This window comes from Oryx dammah, unplaced genomic scaffold (assembly GCF_014754425.2).
Source record: "Oryx dammah isolate SB20612 unplaced genomic scaffold, SCBI_Odam_1.1 HiC_scaffold_12, whole genome shotgun sequence".
Taxonomy (NCBI): Eukaryota; Metazoa; Chordata; class Mammalia; order Artiodactyla; family Bovidae; genus Oryx; species Oryx dammah.
Window position 1 is genome coordinate 68,036,156 of NW_024070196.1, and position 15,392 is coordinate 68,051,547.

Below are 15,392 nucleotides of genomic sequence, written 5' to 3' on the forward strand. Positions count from 1 at the left end.
AACCTTGAGTTTAGAGTAAGACCCTCCACCTCTGTTGTTTTCAGTCACTCAGTTTGAGGTCATCCATCATGGCAGCCCTGGGTAACATACACCTGTCATATTGGCCAAGTCGGGCTTCCCAGATGGCTCAGCAGTAATCCGTCAATCTGCCAATGCAGGAGACACGAGTTCGATCCCTGGGTGGGATAGATCCCCTGGAGAAGGAAATGGCAACCCATTCCAGTATTCTTGCCTGAAAAAAATCCTATGGACAGAGGAGCCTGGTGAGCTACAGTCCATGGGGTTGCAAAAAAAGTCAGACAAATTTGGCACACACTGGCCAAGCTAACAAACATTCCCTAACCTTGTCAAGGTTACAGGAAGATGTCACAGATGGACTATTGCAAGCGTATGTGAGGCAGTACCATCTTCCTGGAAGATATTTGTACTTACCTATCAAGATCCTTAATATACATACCCTTGACCCAGTAAATTCCACTTCTACCAAGTTTTCCTAAAAAAAAGTTAATGTCCACATGTTTATAATGGCTGGGAGGGAGGGGGTGGCGGGCAGGGATGAGATATCCAAAATAGGAATTACTATTAAGGTGAAACGGAGAAGGCAATGGCATCCCCCTCCAGTACTCTTGCCCGGAAAATCCCTCGGATGGAGGAGCCTGGTAGGCTGACGTCTAAGGGGTCGCACAGAGTCGGACATGACTGAAGTGACTTAACAGCAGCAGCAGCAGCATGAAGGTGAAATATGTAGCTATTTAAAACCAAGAGATCTGGGGGCTTAATGGTTTTTAAAATACAGTTTTATTTCTTTATTTTTGGCTGTGCTGGGTCTTTGTTGCTGCTTGGACTTTTCTCTAGTTGCAACAAGTGGGGCTACTCTTCGCTGTGGTGTGTGAGCTTTTCATCGTGGGGGCTGTTCTTTTTTTTTCTTTTGAGGAGCACAAGCTCTAGTAGTTTCGGCTCCCAGGCTCTGGAGCACAGGCTCAGTAGTTGTGGCGCATGGGCCTAGTTGTCCATGGCATGTGGGATCTTCCTGGACTAGGAATCAAACCTGTGTCCCCTGCATCAGCAGACGAATTACTTACCATTGAGCCACCAGGGAAGCCTGAAGCATGCATCTTAAATACTGGACCACCAGGAAAGTCCTAAAATTAAGTTTATCTGGGAGAAAATATCTAACAAATATGGCAACGTACCAGCTTCACTAATATATGAAACAGTCTTTCAAATGCATAAGAAAAAAAGACTAACACAGTAGAGGTTAGGGTGAATGACAGGAATAGGCAATTAAAACAGGGAATTCAAATGGCCACAAACATAACAAGATGCCCAGTTTCACTAATAAGCACAATGAAATACCATTTTTTTGCACATCCCGTGAACAAAAATGGAGAAGATTAGCAAAACCAGTATTTCAATGAAGAAGCAGGCACTGCCCACGGGCCCTGAAGCAGTGATATTGGAGTGTACTTTGGCGATATCTATTTTTAAATATTTGTTCCATTAAAAAAATATATTTATTTATTTATTTGGCTGAGCTGGGTCTTAGTTGCAGCACTCAGGACCAATCTTCATTTCGGCATGCAGAATCTTTTATTTTTTTCAGTTGTAGCGTGTGGGATCCTAGTTCCCTGACCAGGGATTGAACCCAGGACCCCTGCATTGGGAGCTTGGAATCCTAGCCACTGTACCACCAGGAGAGTCCCTGTTTGTTCCTTTTGTTCCTGATCTTTTCTGGAAAAGTATCTCCAGGATCCCACGTGCATATGCGAACACACAAAAAGTCACTGGAGGCTTGTTTGGAATTTAAAAAAGAAGAAAAATGCCTTTCAGTGGGGGCGTGGTTAAATAAAAGGTAGCTTCATACCATAGAAATCTTTGTAGACAATAAAAAGAATGGGGTGACTCAGCCTGCAGTTGAAAAGAAAGACAAAGTGAAAACAAAACCAAGCTGCAAAATGGCATGTTTCGATGTTTAGTTCGATCCCCTTAAGCACACACATGCATGCTGATAAGGCGGCACACAGAGTCCTGCAGGAGCTGCACCAGATTTTCCTGGGCAAACTCACACCTGAGGGCTAGGATTTCAAAGATATACCTTCACTTCGTGCAACAGTGATTGACTTTTTCTCAAAACAAGCTGATATCGACATTCTAATAAAAAATATTTTATAGGAAAGAAAGCAATTCAGCAAAAAAAAAAATAGTTAATGCACGTGCTTAGATAGAACAGTCACCATATAAAGCTAAGTGAGAAAAGCAGGTCACAAATTCCAATAAACTGTGATACCTTTTATGTTTTTGGTAAACATGTATAAGAAAAAAAAATTGGAAAAGCTTACACAAAATTCCTCACAGTAGTTAACTGGCTGAGCCATTTTCTTTTCTCTTGTATTTTTTCTCCCGGTTTCTAAGTTTTCTACAGCAAACCTGTATTCTCTTTAGTGGGGAAATGGAAGTGAATTAAAAGAGGGCTGCCCAGGGAGAACATGAACACAGACAGTCAAGAAATGTGGGCCCCCAGCCCTGGAACCCAGCTGCTGGGTGGTCCATGGTGCCTCTTCCTGAAGTCCTGATGAGAACTTGTTCTTTAAAAAAAAAAAATCTTTTTTAAAGTTTGGGGCATGCAGGATCTTAGTTCCTCTTAGTTCCCCCACCAGGGGTTGAACCCATGCCCCCTGCAGTGGAAGCATTATTATTAATTATTTTGGCCGCCTAGGTTCTTAGTTGTAGCACACAGGCTTAGTTGCCCTGAGGCAGAGGGGATCTTAGTTCCCTGACCAGGGGTTGAACCTGTGCCCCCTGCAGTGGAAGCACTAGTCTTAACCACGACTGTCAGAGAAGTCCCGGGAGCTTGTTCTTGATTGGCCCTGCTGAGTGGGAGCTGGGCCTCCCCAGGGTTCCCTGGGTGAATCTGCCCACAGGTGGGGGAAGTGAGGATTAGCACCCTTCTCAGACTGACACAGAGACGTTATTACTGGGGAAAAGGTCCGCCTCTGTCCCAAGCTCAGCCCACGGCATTTTCTGAGGGCAAGAGCTAGGACAGTCTTGACAGGTCAAATAAGGACTCTGCACCTGCTCCACTCATACAAGTGTCAGGAAAAGCTAACTGCTTAGGTGCCTCATCAAGCAAGTTCCAGAAGGTCTCCGAAACTTTTCTGAGAAGTTGGCATCTGGTATGTCAGCTCTGAGCAAGTAGGACCTCTCTCTGGGCAAAGAGTTTTATGCTGATGCCCTATTCCCCTAGCCTCTCTCTTGCATCCAGGAACATCTCTCCAAATGGGTAGAAACCATTCATTCATTCACGCAGTATATCTCTAAGGAGTGCCTATTACTCCTGTCACTGTCCTAGACCTTGGGCAAATAGTGGAGAACCATAGAGACCCCCACCCTCTTGGAGCTAAAGCATTCTAGTAGGTGAGACAGACAGTAAATGAGAAAGGAAATAAGGATTTCAGCTCATGTTGAGGGCTATGAAGAAAATAAAACTGGATAACCTATAGGGAGTGACTCAGGTTTGAAGAACGTTTGATGGTCAGGGAAGTCTTCTCCAGGAAGACTACATTTGAGCTGAGATTTGAATAGAAATCTAGTGAGGTAAGGACCCAGAATAAGAGTGTTCCAGGAAATGAAAACAGCAAGTGCAAAGACCCTGGGGTAGCTGTGAGTTTGGTTCAGTTACTGAACTGAAGGAAGAGAAGGCGTGAAAGACAGGGTCAGATACTGTGTGGTCTTGTATAGGTCACACCAAGAGTTTGGATTTCGTTCTTTTTTTTTAAATGTATTTATTTATGGCGGCATCGGTCCTAGTTTTGGCTCACAGGAGCTTCACTGCGGCACGCGGGATCTTTCACTGTGAGGCACACGCACTCTGTAGTTGCTGTTGCCCAGGTTTAGTTGCCCCACGGCAAGTGGGATCTTAATTCCCTGACCAGGGATTGAATCTTCATTCCCTGCATTAGAAGGCGGATTCTTAACCACTGGACCACCGGGGAAGTCCCTGGTTTTCATACTACAAAGAAAGGGAAGCTCCTGGGGAGTTTTCTGAGTAATGATTTACTTTATAAACCATTTACTATGAGCCAAGCATTGTACCAAGTGTTAGCGGTTCACGTCATTTAATTTGAATAATCGCAACGATCCGAAAGGTAACATTATTATTCCTATTGAATAGCTCTAGTGGAGGATGAAGAGCACAAGTATTTTAACGGTCCTGGGGTAGAATTCAAGTCCCACCACTCACTGGCTGTGCAAACTCAACCAATTTATTCACCCTCTCTGAGCGGATTTCCTCACCTGTAAAATACCCACTGTGCTATTCACAACGACAGCTATGATTTTTGTTATTTCTGGAGATGCTGTCATCTTGGAGGGGTGTCAAGGGGAGTGAAGATTACTGTACAGTAAATTCTCACCCAACTGTCTGCTTAATTAACCCAGCCAAGGGCTACCCTGGAAACTTCTGGCATTTCAGGGCTGCCGGCCAAGGCTCAAAACTTTTCGGCTTTGGGTAGAGTCCAGTTTGTCCTGGCAGCTCAAAGAAAGAAGGAAGGCCCAGCCCTCAGAACATTCTAGTCTAGTCCGTGGTAGACACAAGATGTTGCCTATCACAGGCTGGGTTCCCCGGGATGCAGACTCTGCGCGGGAGGTTTACTGAGGAGTGCTTTTGGGGTCAATGGGCTTCCCTGGTGCCTCAGACATTGAAGAATCTGCCTGCAATGCAGGAGACCCTGTTTTGATCCCTGGGTTGGGAAGATCCACTGGAGAAGGGAATGGCACCCCACTCCAGTATGCCTGGAGAAGTCCATGGGCAGAGAAGCCTGGTGGGCTACAGTCCATGGGATCACAAAGATTCAGACACAACTGAGCGACTCAACAGCAAGACATGCTTTTACCCATTAAAGGATACAAATAAGACATGGAAAAATGTTCACAATGTCTTATTAACTGAAAAGAATAGTGAGAACAGCCTGTGTTGAATGATCTCATTTTTGAAGAAAACCGATGTTTATATTCCTTTTTCTAAAATAATGCTGGAAAGAACTAAAATCCTAACGATGATTCTTTCTGGTGGTTTTTCTTTCTTTGCTTATTCCTGTGACCCATGGCAAGTATGTTACTGGTTTTGTAACAAGCTGGGGGTGGGGAGCAATGTAAGTTAATTACAAAGAAAGAGATTCCACCCAGTAACTCAGCCAGCCCTTCCAGCAACAGGGCACATGGGCTGTCCTGCAGATGAGCTTGAAGTTTCCTGAGGAAGGGACAGAAATCCATGATTCTCAAACGTCTGAGCCGTGTGGAGTGTTGGAGGGAATACAAATTCCTCGGGCAAGATGGAGGCGATGGCAGCTTCTTGAGTGTGAGCAAAAGATGAACACTCTGTACTGGGGGTGGGCAGTGGCCCACGCAGTACATATCTCACACACACACACACACACACACACACACACACTCACACACACAGAGCTGCTTTCTCCGGGCATTCCCCCAGGACCAGGCCATTAACATACCCTGTACAACTGGATCCTCAATCCGAGGTGGGCACTGCTCTCCACAGCATTTTACAGGTGGAAATGAGGCTCAGAGAGGTCAAATGTCTTGCCTAGGGTAACACAGCTAGTGAGAGTGGAGCAGAGGTTCAAAGACAGGATGCTTGGCTCTAGAGCTCAGATCCACTACTCTACATGGCGTAAAAATCATTTTTCATTGGGGCCTTGGCCTGATACGCTTGGATTTATGCAGAGACTGGAAGCCAAGGGCTGGCTCCAGCCGGCATCAAGGACAAGGCGCTGATGGGATGCAGAGAGTGCTGGCCCGGAGCCGTGCCGTCCGCGGTTCCGGAGCACAAGGGTGCCGACTGCCTTCCAGCTGCCCCAGGCTTGTCCCCCGCTCAGGCCTCCTACACATCCTCTTGCTCTGGACTCTTCCTCTCCACTGAACCCTCAGAAGCCTGCCATGTCCACTTCCCTGCTCACACGCCGTCAAGAGCTCCCCACTACCTATAAGATCAAATTCACTAGCCTAACAATTTCAGATCCAGGCTACCTCAAATCTCACTCTATTCACCTTCTAAATAGGGGGCCTTTGCTGGGGGTTCCCATGGCTCTCTCATCTTGTGATTCAACACAGATTATGGGGGGACTTCCCTGGTGGTTCAGTGGTAGGGACTCCATGCTTCCACTTCAGGGGATGATCCTTGGCTGGGGAACTAAGATCCTTCATGCCATGCCGGCATGGCCAGAAAATAAGCAAGGATAAAAATTGATGCCAAAATAAATCCATTATGAACAACAACAAAAAACTCCTCCCAAAGCAACAACAACCAAAAATTCCCAACGTGGATTAAGAGGGGGAACTTCTCTGGTGGGCCAGTGGTTTAGACTCCGTGCTTCCACTGCCGGGGTCACCGTTCAATCCCTGCTCTGGGAGCTAAGAACCCACAAGCCATGCGGCACAACAATAACAACACAACAACGAGAAAACACATGGATTCTAGAAACAAAGGCCAGCTCTGCTCACCTCCAGCGAGGTGACCTTGTTGGGGCGGGGGGGGGGGCTTTGGGCGAGCTGCGTCTCCCCTATTTAGTCTCCTCATGTGGAAAATGAGATGACAATATTAATGATAATAATAATACCTAGGGGTGCTTGGAAAGATGTGAGACGATGCCTGTGCTGCGCTTAGCACAGGTCCGTAGGGTAGTTTTGTTACATTGCTTTAATGAGGAAGTTAATAGGGTGCGGGGGAAGCTGGCACAGTTTGCAGGGATCAGCGCCTAATTAGCATATTCAATCCACAAAATGCAGGCTGAGAGCTTTGGGCACGAGGGTACAGCTGAATCATCCAAGTGACCCCTGCCCCCCACAGCACTGCCGTCTCAGCTGCTTTAAAAGGAGGTGTTCCCTACCTCCTTTGCAACCCTCGGAGGCCGGATCACTTTCTCGAGTTCCCTTCTGTCTCCCTTATCTTGTTCCTGGCGTCTTTAACAGTGTTGTAAACCCCAGCTGCCTTGTGCCTTCCTCAGACAGACCTTATCTTCTCCTCACACCTTTCACCATGTAACAGAGTCCCGTCTGCTTCCGCCCATCTTCCTTCCTTCCTGACGACTTAGCAGACCTCTGTCTCCCTCCTGTGTAGGCCTTCCAACAGAGAAGTCACTTCCCGCCCTAGGGCTGCAATTCCGTGGGATGCCTTATCTTTTTGGTTCGCTAAGCTTTCCTAATGAAACCCATCCTTCAAACTGCAACCTCCAATGGGTATCCTTTGCTTCTGCTAGGAGACTGTGGCAGAGTGGAAATTTGCAAAATATGTCCTCTCTGACTTGCTACTCTCCTTTCCTTTCTCCTGCCCCTCGGTCAATGGAATGACTTGATTAGAGGGGTTGTATCAAAAGAAGCATGGAGTGTAGAATGAGGGAGGTGATAGGTCCTCTTTTTCATGCTGAGCCGATCACATGTGGAGTATTGTGGCTGCTGGTTCAAGCGCCAAGCTACACTGAGGTGGGAAAAGCAAGGGGCTGCAACTATGGACTTTGGAGGCTGGCGTATCTGGGTTTGAATCCTGACTCAGCCATGAGCCAGTGACTACACTGCTAAATGAGGCTTATAATAACACGTACCACCTGGCTTTGTCTCAAGGATTCAGTGAGGTAGTTAACGTCCAACGAGGCTGAGTGGGGCGCCCCCTCTGGGCTCCCAGGGCACCTAGCACACACTTACAGGCTGGCTTGTGCCTGTCTCCTCTCCCTCTGGCTCCTGTGTGTCCAGGCCATCCTGAGCCCTGGGAGGACTGCTGGGAGGACTGCTCTGGTCGCTGGCCACCTCACAGCAGGCCGGGACTTTACCCACCTTATGCCAGCCATCCTGCCAACATCTCTGATCTACAGACAAGACAGCTCTGGCTTAGAGAGGAAAGGCCACCTTGCTCAGAGTCACAGGGTCTGGGAGTGGCTGAGGCCAGCTGGGTTCTGACCCCAGAGCCTGGCTCCTTCTATGAATGGCAAAAGCAATATAGGCCGCTGGCCATTCAGAGGCCCCTGGTCCCCGGTGGAAAGTTCTGGCCTGGCCCTTGCGGTTACTCTGAGTTTACAACTTCGGGGGCGGGGGGAACCAGTGCTTTTATGTGCGGACCCCTCCTGGGTGGGGGAGCCCGGTTTTCCAGGTGTGACAAGCAGGTTACCCACTGGTCCTCACCGTCGCTCCTCTCCTGGGAGCCGGGGCGGGGCTCTGCCCATCGGCACGTGGACCCGGTGAGCCTGGCACAGAAGCGGGCAGTGGCCTCCCCCTCCTGTAATCAGACTCCCCACCAAAGGGGTCTCAGCTCCACGGCTCCCCAGCTCCCTAGAGACAGGGGCCTGGGGGAGGCTGTTACATGACAGAACTTGCCCACAGAGACAAAAGCCTTCCCCTCATTTTCTGTCCTTCTGCTGGGAACTGTCGGCAAAAACGCAGATGCTGGCAGCTCTGGAGCTGTTCGTGGCCCTGGGACCCCAGAAGTCCACGTTGGCTAATGCGCCCTGCCCGCAGAAATAACAGGTGACTTGTGCAAAGAGGTTTCCGGCAGGGTGATTAAAAGAGAGCAGAGGATGGGACTCCTCTGGCCCTCCGGTAGTTGAGACTCTGTGCTCCTAGTGCAAAGGGCACAGGTTCAATCCCTGGTCAGGGAACTAAGATCCCACCGACGAGGCAATTAAAAAAGGGAGAGAGAGAGGGAAAGCAGAGGAGGAAACTGCCCCAAATGCAGAGTGAAGGGCTGCCCACGACAGTTTTTTTCTCTCTCACCTGAACGAGGTTCATTGCTCTGAGTGTCCCCCAATCATGATCCCACCTGACCTCCCCCCAGTTACTGGCCCCCACGAGGCAAGGGGGCTTGGAGGATGATCATTTTTGTTCTGCACAAAAATAAATAAAAGCCCAGAGAGTGACTGACCCAAGGTCACACAGCTTATTGAAGGCTAGGGCCTGGGCCCCAGCCTCCTGCCTCTTCATCCAGTGCCTTTTTTCATCACCCCTGGCCACCATTGACATTGACGTCACTCAGTCGTGTCCGACTCTTTGCGACCCCATGGACTGTAGCCTACCAGGCTCCTCCGTCCATGGAATTCTCCAGGCAAGAATGCTGGAGTGGGTAGCCATTTCCTTCTCCAGGAGACCTTCCCGACCCAGGGATCGAACCCGGGTCTCCCGCATTTTAGGCAGACGCTTTACCATCTGAGCCACCAGGGAAGTCTGAGCAAATTAACAATAAAAAGGATGGACAAATGAGGCCTGGGGGTGTCTGTGTGAAGGAACGCTGATTAGACCAGATGGGAGACAGGGTGGGCACTTGCATGCGATCTCTGTAAATAAAATTCCTAAGCGCACAGGAACGATGGGTGCTCGTCCCATTGGAGGCTCTTTTTCTGCCAGGCTCTTCTGTGAAAACCACTTTAAAGAGGAGAAAGCCACAATTACCCCTGGGGATGGCAGAGCACTTAGGGGACATGTCAGGTGGCGGAGGGTGGGATCATGCAGCCAGAAAAAGCACTCTGTGTCACGATTTCATCTTTGGAGAGCTAGAATTAAGAATCTCTTGTTTTTATAATTCAGACCACGTCTAGTGAAAGAAAGCCCCATACCACCTCCAGGGCTGGGAGAGACCCATGGAAGCCTAGTAAATTCTTGAACAGGGTACACCTCCCCATCCTCAGGGGAGGAGCTGGAATCTGAAATACCAGCGGCCTGAGACTGGGGCAAGTTGGGGGTTTTAAATAGGTTGAAAAACTCTAGACTCTGTGCCCTTTACGGCTCCCTGAGTTCTGCCAGTCTGTGTAAAATTCTCTTGATGATTATCGACTGCTGGAAGAGAATTTCTCTTATGATGTGAAGTTGGAATTTAACGCTCATTTTAAGATGTCCCCAGCCCCCATCTCTCTCTCTCTCTCTCTCTCTCTCACACACACACACACACACACGTAGGGCTGGAGATGGTAAACTTCAGACTGATTTTTTTACCTTGGTTCAGCCAGTGGAATTGCAGGAGCTTCTGACCACAGCCAAGGCCCCTCCCTGCTGTCCCCGCACAGACATCTAGATAAGAGTTGGTGCCAGGATGCCCCTGGTTCTACTGGGCTGCTCTGAGAGCTCCAGGGGGGCCCTGGCTCCCCGCTTCCCCTCCCTGAGGACTAGCCGCCCTGGTTCCTTCTAAAGATCCCATAAACATGCTCTAAGTGCTAATACTCCTTCCTCACCGCTGAGCCTCGCTTCCTTCTCTTTGATGTCAAGTTCCTTTAAAAAAAATTTTTTTTTTTAATATTTATTTCTTTGGCTGTGCAGGTCTTAGTTGCTGTACATGGGATCTTTAGTTGTAGCATGTAAGCTCTTAGTTGTGGTATATGGGATCTAGAGTCCCCAACCTGGGATCGAACCCAGGCCCCCGGCATTGGGAGCGAGGAATCTTAGCCACAGGACCATGACGAAGGTCCCTCAAGTGCCTTTTAGATGGGCCCACTCTCCTACTTGTCTGGTGGCTCAGACGGTAAAGTGTCTGCCTACAATGTAGGAAACCCAGCTTCAGTCCCTGGGTCAGGAAAATCTCTTGGAGAAGGAAATGGCAACTCACTCCAGTACTCTTGCCTGAAAAATCCCATGGACGGAGGAGCCCTGCAGTCCATGGGGTCTCAAAGAGTCTGACACGACTGAGCGGCTTCCACTTTCTTTCTTTCTACTCTCCTGCCTCCTCTTCCTCGTGTCCCATGCTTCCCATTGGCTATTTCCCCATCATTTCCTGGCAAAGCTGGGCAGTGAGCCCCACTCCCTTAGCCTGCTTCACCTTGAGGCTGCAGCCTGACCTGGCATTCCCTCGCTCCCGTCCCCTCCCACTTTCACCCCGATCCTTGACTTTCCTGCCTCTTGGCCCCCTCCAGGGCCTGCCTCCATGCCCCCCAGCCTCTGCATTCCCATCTTAGCCTCCAGCCTTTCCCTCACTTCCCCTGGAGAGAGTCTCAATGCAAAAACGAAGAACCATTCAGTAGGCTGAATGGCAAGGCTGGACACACAGAGTTGAAAGGATACATGAGTTTGAAAATAGAAAAATAGAAAGTGAAAAAATGGAACAGAGAGCCTGAGCTCTGGGGACACAGTGGCAAATGGTCCAACACACACGCGATCGATCGGGGTCCTGGCAGCCTGGCCTGATGAAACGGCACTTCCTGTCCTCTTGTTCTGCAGCTGTTGGACTTGTATTTTTTTTTCTTTTCTTTGTAAGAAAGGTAGTAACAAGGATTAGGGGGTGCGGGGAAGAGGGATGGCAGGAGACTTCAGGGTTAAGAGTCGGCTTTAGGGGACACTTCTGAGACCAAAGCCTCTCTTGGTCATTTGCTAAACGTGTGGCCTCAGGCAGGCCACCTCCCCACTCGGTTCCTCAGTCTGCTCATCTGTACCTACTGGGTGAGGATTAAGCAAAAATGAGCCAGGCAGAAACTCTGGCCAAGGAAAGTGCACAGCAAGCGCTTTTTTATTCTAATAACGAATAATTGTGGTTTCACCACCACCATCATCCATGCTCTTATCATCATTTCTCATTATGTACATTCCCTTCCAGACTTGGAAAAATGAAAAAAAAAACAAACAAACCCAAACCAACCCCTTTTTCTAATATTTTCACAATCACAGTGTATTATCATGTAGTCTGCTTTCAAAAATTTTTTTTTAAATTTTACTTGGCCATGCTGCTTGGCATGTGGGCTCTTAGGTCCCTGACCAGAGATTAAACACCCGCCCTCTGCACTGGAAACATGGTCTTAACCACTAGACTGCCAGGCAAGTCCCTTAAATTTATTCTTTAAAAAATATATATATTCTTGCATTTTTGGTTTCTCATCACTGGCATCATGTTTAAGGGCTATGCAACTGCCCCCTGCATTTTTGGTGGGCTTAACTTTTGTTTGTTCTCTCCTTGTGTTATTTAACCCAGGCTTCTGGTGTGGCCAGGACAGGCAGGTTCTTGCCAAGCATTTAACTCTTCCAGCCTGTGCCTGGATGTCTCAGGAGGCCATTCAGATAGGATCTGCATTCAAGCTCTGCTATTGTCTTGACATGGGCTCTGAGCAAGTTACTAGGACTCCTGAGCCACCCCCCTTTTTACCCACAACGACAGCTCTGCCCACCCACCTCACAGAGGCACGAGTGCACTTGTTCAAACTAATACCATCATTGCCCCTCGTGGACTAGACACAAAGACACTCCGGTTTTCAGCCCCTTTGGAGGCACAAGATCTTAAAAGCTCCCTGGGAGATGCCTGTGATGGGGGCGCTCTCTGCCAGGGTCCAGAGAGGGCACTTACAAGATTCCTGCTTAGCAGCAGTCATGGGGGTGGCAGAGCCGCTGAGCGGGTGGGCAGGGTTCCAGACCCCACTTCATTTATAATGGTGCCCATCTTATACCCTGGGGCTTCCTCAGAGGATCTAATTGGCACCGAATGGAAACCATTCATCTGGTCCAACGTACCCACTTTATAGATAGGAAAACTGAGGCCCCAAGAGGTGAAGGGGTATGCCTGCCAGCACTATTCTGGGTGACCCCTGAGTGGTTTTCTTTTGAAGCACCCCTGAAAGGGGGTCCTCATGGTCTTAAATGGAAAATCACCATGAGGTGATGCCTCCAGGGAGACAAAGTTGGACCTGGAACTTCACTCTGGAAAATTTCAAAAGTGATCTCTGTCTTCTCATGTCCTTTATACCAGGATGCTAACGTGAAGCCGGAACTCCAGGTGGTCAGGAGGAGCAGATGATCACGTGCAGGTGTGAGGGTTTGTGTAAACAGTGAGGCAGGTATGGCCAGGGAGCCCCCCGCCCCGCCTGACTTTACTCCAGGGCCAAGAGATGGGCTTGAGCAGTTGAGAGAGAGAAAGAGAGAAAAAAATGGGCCTGACCCTGAGCTGGGTCCCTGGGAAATGCCTCCAGGAAGAAACAGAGTCTTCCCACTGCCTGTCAGGACGGCTGACCCAGGGCCTGATCTCAGCTAACTTGACATTTCGAGGGGAGCACACCCCCACCCCCGTATCTGCTCTGCATTTCAAACACGCTGAGAGAACTGGCACGACAGAGGAATTGCTATTGATTTCCACTTGTGTGGGCTGACCTAACAAAACCAATGTGTCAAGCGCCTGTCTGCCTCAATGCCTCAGACGCTCATCCCAACCACGGGCAAATAAATGGCACCAGCATCTGGGGTGATTTGTCAAGGTCCAGCTGGGCAGGGGCCCTGGCTTCCACCGATGGACTCCAGGCCAGGCCGAATGTGGGGACTCAGCCCAGCAAATGCCCTGCCGATGATCCGTCATCGGTCGGCCATATTCTGGGTGGCCCAGGAATTGGGATGTCTGGCAGCCGCGGCCACACTGGGAGCTGGTTGGCCCTGGCTGGGAGGGGGCTTTTGAGGAACAAGGCCTGAGGCCCACTTGCTTCAACTCAACAGGGCTCGGTAGTGGCATTATCACTTGTTTCTTCCTGTCTGTGATCCCTTGATTTCGGAAGATTTAATGGAACGTATGTGTGACCAAGAGCCACTGAGTTCTGGCTCTGGCGTGGCCACTGGCCGGTTGTCCTTGGGCAGCTGTGAGATGGAGAAAACACCCGTTGGGACCAAGGACCCTGTGAAGGCCAGGGCTCAGCCTGCGTGCCCAATCCCTGGTTGCCCACCTCCCGGCTGGCCTGGGCAGCTGCCTTTATGTCTCAGTGCCTGGCCGCCCTCCCTGGCACTACAGTAATGGAAATCGTGCCTGCCCACTCCCTAGGATGGCTGTTGGGGAGCTGCGCAAGGTCACAGGGCTGGGCAGCAGGGCCTCACACCGGCCCCTCCTTCCACAGGCAGGGAGAGGAGGCTCAGAGAGCAGAGTGATGGTCTCCAGCCACACGGCGAGGTGGAGCAAGACCAGGAGGGCTTGAAGTGGGAGGCAAGCACGAAAGGCTGATGGACAGCATCGTCCTGCCCCCTTCTGCTCCTGATGGCGGCCATCACTGGACTAGGACGGCAGGGCTGGGTGGGGGGCGGGAGCGGGGAGGGGAAGAGGTCACAGGCCGGGCACAGATCATTTCTTGAAAGGGTCAAAAATTTTATTTGAGGGCCTTTTTTGTTTTCTGTTTGTGAATATACAAGTTTCCCGCTGTCCGGAAGAAAGGGAGGTGGTGTCTGGCTGCACAAGGTTTGGGAGGCTGGCCCTGGGGCTCTGTTCCCTGCTCGCTGGCCTCGAGGTTCTTCGGCCGCGGACTAAGGCACTGTGTGTTCTGCAGGAAGGCGCTCACGGCTGGCTGGTGGATGACGGATGAGGCGGCCTTCTCAGGGGCTGCGAAGCTGAGGCTCTCGAGGAGCAGACTTGAACTTGGGGCCCTGGCAGGGGGCCAACTGGCGAGGAGGCCCGTACCTCCCGCTGGTCCCTGCGCAGTGGTCTCACGATGGAATCATGCCTTTGCTTCTCTTGCGGTCGGCCATGGCCCTCCGGTTGTGGTTGGCTCGGGTGGCCTTGCTGGCTTCCTTCTTCCTGCGTTCCTGCATGGTCTCTCGGCTCTGCCCGTGGCCCCGGGGGCTGCCGGCCACCGCGGTGGAGCTGTCATGCCGGTACCTGAGGGAGGAACAACCCGCCCCAGAAGAATCCATCAGCCAGAGGAGGCGGCCCTGACGGGAAGGGGAAGAGCCTGCTGCCTTCCTCCGAGATCCCCAGGAGCGGACACCAAGCTTGGGCCAGGACACCCCCGTGCCAGCTTGAGGTCAGAGGAGAAATGGAGTATGCCACCCACTGGCTGTGTGACCTTTGGCAGATTACTTAACACATCTGGGCCTCAGTTCCTTTGTCTATAAAATAAGGACAATGACAAGACTAGCTACTTCCTAGATCTGCTGCCATAGCAACACGTACGCACGTACAGCACTCGGGAGTGGGGTGGGCTTCCCGCGCCCACCGACACAGCGCTGTAAGCACTCACCCCTTCCTGGCCAAGAAGGCCAAGCGTCTGGCTTCCGCTTTCTCCCGCAGTACCGCAGGGTCCTGCACAAAGTGGTCGGGCTGTGGAGGAGAAGGGAGAAAAGACCACGAGCTGCCCCTTTCCCGAAGCCAGGCTGTGTCTGGCCCCATCTTGGGGATGTCCCCCATGCCAGGAGTTAGGGGGCAGCCACAGCGCGGCAGGGCGATGCCCCAGAACCCGGCTGGTTGTTCTGGTCCAAGGTTTCCACCAGAAGCCCCCTCCTCTGACCCTTGTGCCCATTCGAGGCAGAGGCGGCTAACGGGTGGTCACAGCTGGAGCCGGATGATGACAAGCGGGAGTGAGGGGGGAGGCCAGGAGGGGGCCTCTAGAGACGAAGGGGAGCCTGGAACCCAGCAGAGCCACCTGGACACTGGCATTTCCCCTCGCCGGCACCAAGGC

At 50.8% G+C, this 15,392-nt stretch overlaps 1 protein-coding gene across 7 annotated transcripts in view; it reads right to left on the reverse strand.

The window, feature by feature from the left end:
- Nucleotides 1-14,070: 14,070 nt before the first annotated feature.
- Nucleotides 14,071-15,392, reverse strand: part of ASCC2 (activating signal cointegrator 1 complex subunit 2) — a 35,872-nt gene continuing 34,550 nt past the window's right edge. For all 7 annotated transcript variants that reach the window (XM_040251020.1, XM_040251018.1, XM_040251023.1 and 4 more), the window contains 2 exons: nucleotides 14,955-15,034; nucleotides 14,071-14,593 (listed from right to left, as the gene is read on the reverse strand). In XM_040251020.1, the coding sequence (XP_040106954.1) occupies nucleotides 14,422-14,593; nucleotides 14,955-15,034 (252 nt within the window). In that variant the 3' untranslated portion in view covers nucleotides 14,071-14,421. The remainder of the gene's footprint in view (nucleotides 14,594-14,954; nucleotides 15,035-15,392) is intronic.